Source organism: Hyperolius riggenbachi, chromosome 1 (genome assembly GCF_040937935.1).
Source record: "Hyperolius riggenbachi isolate aHypRig1 chromosome 1, aHypRig1.pri, whole genome shotgun sequence".
NCBI classification, from domain to species: domain Eukaryota; kingdom Metazoa; phylum Chordata; class Amphibia; order Anura; family Hyperoliidae; genus Hyperolius; species Hyperolius riggenbachi.
The window spans coordinates 50,936,064-50,939,965 of NC_090646.1; the positions used below are offsets into that span (position 1 = coordinate 50,936,064).

The 3,902-nt window shown below is 47.3% G+C and overlaps 1 protein-coding gene across 1 annotated transcript; it reads left to right on the top strand.

Annotated features, from left to right (window-relative positions):
• The first annotated feature begins 518 nt into the window (after nucleotides 1-518).
• On the top strand, nucleotides 519-1,322 carry LOC137551444 (vomeronasal type-2 receptor 26-like). The gene has a single exon (XM_068271345.1). It carries the CDS (start codon nucleotides 519-521, stop codon nucleotides 1,320-1,322), a length of 804 nt encoding a protein of 267 aa, XP_068127446.1.
• The last annotated feature ends 2,580 nt before the right edge of the window (nucleotides 1,323-3,902 follow it).

The window sequence follows — 3,902 nt, forward strand, 5'->3', positions numbered from 1 at the left end:
GGGTATGTGTGTGTGCATGTGTGTGTATGTGTGCCTGTGTGCTTGTGCATGAGTGTGTGGGTATGTGTGTGTGCATGTGTGTGTATGTGTGCCTGTGTGCTTGTGCGTATGTGCGTGTGTGTGTGGGTGGCATGTGTGTGTATGTGTGCCTGTGTGCTTGTGCATGTGTGTGTGGGTGTGTGTGTGGCAAGTGTGTGTATGTGTGCCTGTGTGCTTGTGCGTGTGTGTGTGTGTGTGTGGGGCAAGTGTGTGTATGTGTGCCTGTGTGCTTGTGCGTGTGTGTGTGTGTGTGTGTGTGTACAGTGTGTGTGTGTGTGTGTGTGTGTGTATGTGTGTGTGTGTGTGTGTGTGTGTGTGTGTGTGTGTGTGTGTGTGTGTGTGTGTGTGTGTACAGTGTGTGTGTGTGTGGCATGTGTGTGTATGTGTGCCTGTGTGCTTGTGCATGCGTGTGTGGGTATGTGTGTGTGGGTGTGTTTAAATCATCTTTTCATTTTTTTAGACAGTGAAAGTTGCCAGACATGGCCATATTGTTTATTGTAAGTTACCTAGTATTTCCTGTGGTATCAGTTTTGATAACTGGACTATTTGTTGTTTTCCGGGACACTCCCATAGTCACTGCTAACAATCGGAACCTCAGTTTTGTTATTCTCCTGTGCCTTGTGCTGAGTATATCAAGCATATTTCTTTTTCTTAGTCATCCAGTGGATTTGACCTGCTTGTTACGTCAAGTTTATTTTGGGATCTCCTTCACTATTGTTCTATCATCAGTCTTGGCCAAGACTATCATGGTTTGCATTGCCTTCAAAGCCACCAAACCTGGTTTGGTCTGGAGGAAGTGTTTGGGAGTCAAATTTCCAATTACAGTGGTGTTAGTCTGCTCATCTGTTCAGGTGATCACTGGAATTACTTGGCTGTCAGTTTCTCCTCCATTTGTGGAGTACGACATGCACTATTTTCCTGGGAAGACCATCGTTCAGTGTAATGAAGGCTCTGTTCTGGCTTTCTATATTATGTTGGGTTACATGGGACTTCTGGCTGCAGTGAGCTTTGTTCTGGCCTTCATGGTGAGGACATTACCTGACATATTTAATGAGGCCAAATACATCACCTTCAGCATGCTGGTGTTCTGCAGCGTGTGGATTGGTGCCATCCCAGCCTACCTGAGCAGTAAGGGGAAACAAATGGTCATTGTGGAGATATTTGCTATACTGGCCTCAAGTATTGGAATATTAGGATGTATTTTTATCCCTAAATGCTACAAAATATTGCTGAGGCCTGCAATGAATCACAAAAGACATTTATTATATAAGCACTCTTTGTAGGTTAAGAAATTGCTCTTAACTATGTTCTTTAACCTCAGTGGTAGTGCATTTCTGTTTGAAATTAGGAGTCAAAAGCAGTACATCTTTTTCAACAATTTTAGGCCTCCAATTCTTAAGTCATAACGCATCAAAATATGTCAGAATAAAAGCCTGATAGATATTCTGCAGATAAATAAAATACTAGAACTCCAATCTGTTGAATTAATTACATTTATGAATAAATAAACCCCCCCCCCCCAAAAAAAATGGCTGTCATTTAAAATATCAGGACTAGGTTCCAGACAGCGGTCGTGCATCCCACATTGTGTCCAAAGTCCAACCGCACAACTGGGGCATGGCAGTTTTCAGCCCAGACACCTCCCAAAAATGATGCAGCAATTGTTTTTTGGGTTAAATATAGGTGGTATCAGCAAAGCAGCAGTGGCCTGTGGCGCCCTGGCGGTGGGAGCAGCAAAGGCAGCAGAAGCAGGGCAATGCAGAAGCAGCAGGTGTAACGTCTGCCAGGAGCATGCCGGACGCGGCACTTGGTAATGGCACGTGGCACTTTGCATTTGGCACTTTGCACTTGGCACTTGGCATTTGGCACTTTGCACTTGGCACTTTGCATTTGGCACTTGGCACTTTGCACTTTGCATTTGGCACTTTGCATTTGGCATTTGGCACTTGGCACTTGGCACTTTGCATTTGCCAAGTGCCACGTGCCAAGTGCCACGTGCCAAGTGCCACGTGCTAAGTGCAAAGGGCCAAGTGCCAAATGCCAAATTCCAAGTGCCAAGTGCCAAGTGCCAAATGCAAAGTGCCAAGTGCAAAGTGTCAAATGCCAAGTGCCAAGCGCCAAGTGCCAAGCGCCAAGTGCCAAATGCAAAGTGCCAAGTGCAAAGTGTCAAATGCAAGATGCCAAGTGCCAAATGCCAAGTGCCAAGCTCCAAACGCCAAGTGCCAAGCGCCAAGTGCCAAATGCAAAGTGCCAAGCTCCAAGTGTCGAGTGCCGAGCGCCAAGTGCAAAGTGCCAAATGCAAAGTGCAAAGTGCCAAGCTCCAAGTGCCAAGCGTCAAGTGCTAAGCGTCAAGTGCCAAATGCAAAGTGCCAATTGCAAAGTGCCAAATGCAAAGTCCAAAGTGCCAAGGGCCAAATGCCAAGTGCCAAATGCTAAGTGCCAAGCTCCAAGCGCCAACTGCCAAGCGCCAAGTGACAAATGCAAAGTGCCAAGAGCAAAGTGCCAAATGCAAAGTGCCAAATGCAAAGTGAAAAGTGCCAAGTGCCAAGCGCCAAGTGCCAAGTTACAAATGCAAAATGCCAAGCTCCAAGTGCCAAGCGCCAAGTGCCAAGTGCAAAGTGCCAAATGCAAAGTGCAAAGTGCAAAGTGCCAAGTGCCAAGCTCCAAGTGCCAGGCGTCAAGTGCCAAATGCAAAGTGCCAAATGCCAAGTGCAAAGTGCCAAATGCAAAGTGCAAAGTGCAAAGTGTCAAATGCAAAGTGCCAAGTGCCAAGCGCCAAGTGCCAAGCTCCAAGTGCTAAGCGTCAAGTGCCAAATGCAAAGTGCAAAGTGCCAAGTGCAAAGTGCCAAATGCAAAGCGCAAAGTGCAAAGTGTCAAATGCAAAGTGCCAAATGCAAAGTGCCAAGTGTCAAATGCAAAGTGCCAAGTGCCAAGCGCCATGTGCCAAATGCAAAGTGCCAAGTGCAAAGTGTCAAATGCAAAGTGCCAAGTGCCAAATGCCAAGTGCCAAGTGCCAAGCTCCAAGCGCCAAGTGCCAAGTGCCAAGTGCAAAGTGCCAAATGCAAAGTGCAAAGTGCCAAGCTCCAAGTGCCAAGCTCCAAGTGCTAAGCGTAAAGTGCCAAATGCAAAGTGCAAAGTGCCAAGTGCAAAGTGCCAAATGTAAAGTGCAAAGTGCAAAGTGTCAAATGCAAAGTGCAAAGTGCCAAGGGTCAAATGCCAAGCTCCAAGTGCCAACTGCCAAGCGCCAACTGACAAATGCAAAGTGCCAAGTGCAAAGTGCCAAATGCAAAGTGCAAAGTGTCACATGCAAAGTGCCAAATGCAAAGTGCAAAGTGTCAAGGGTCCAATGCCAAGTGCCAAATGCTAAGTGCCAAGCTCCAAGTGCCAACTGCCAAGCGCCAAGTGACAAATGCAAAGTGCCAAGTGCAAAGTGTCAAATGCAAAGTGCCAAGTGCCAAGTGCCAACTGCCAAGCTCCAAGTGCCAAGTGCCAAGTGCCAAGCGCCAAGTGCCAAGTTCCAAATGCAAAATGCCAAGCTCCAAGCGCCAAGTGCCATACCCGTGGATATCCGGGTATGCGACCAAATATCCGCATAGGGCTATTCAGATTTCAGCCCAGACATCCGGAATCCGAATCCGGTCGGATAGTTGAAAAAAGTTTGGATATCCGGGTTACCGGGTTTTATTCTGCTGGCGCCTCTGTAACTACCACAAATATCATTATCCACCTGGTGGATGGGTGTGTACTAGTGTTGGGCGAACAGTGTTCGCCACTGTTCGGGTTCTGCAGAACATCACCCTGTTCGGGTGATGTTCGAGTTCGGCCGAACACCTCATGGTGTTCAGCCTTTTTAGTTCGGGTTC

What these genes read in the sequence shown, in the direction of transcription:
- LOC137551444 (XM_068271345.1), top strand. Translation starts at nt 519, where the DNA reads ATGGCCATATTGTTTATTGTAAGTTACCTAGTATTTCCTGTGGTATCA.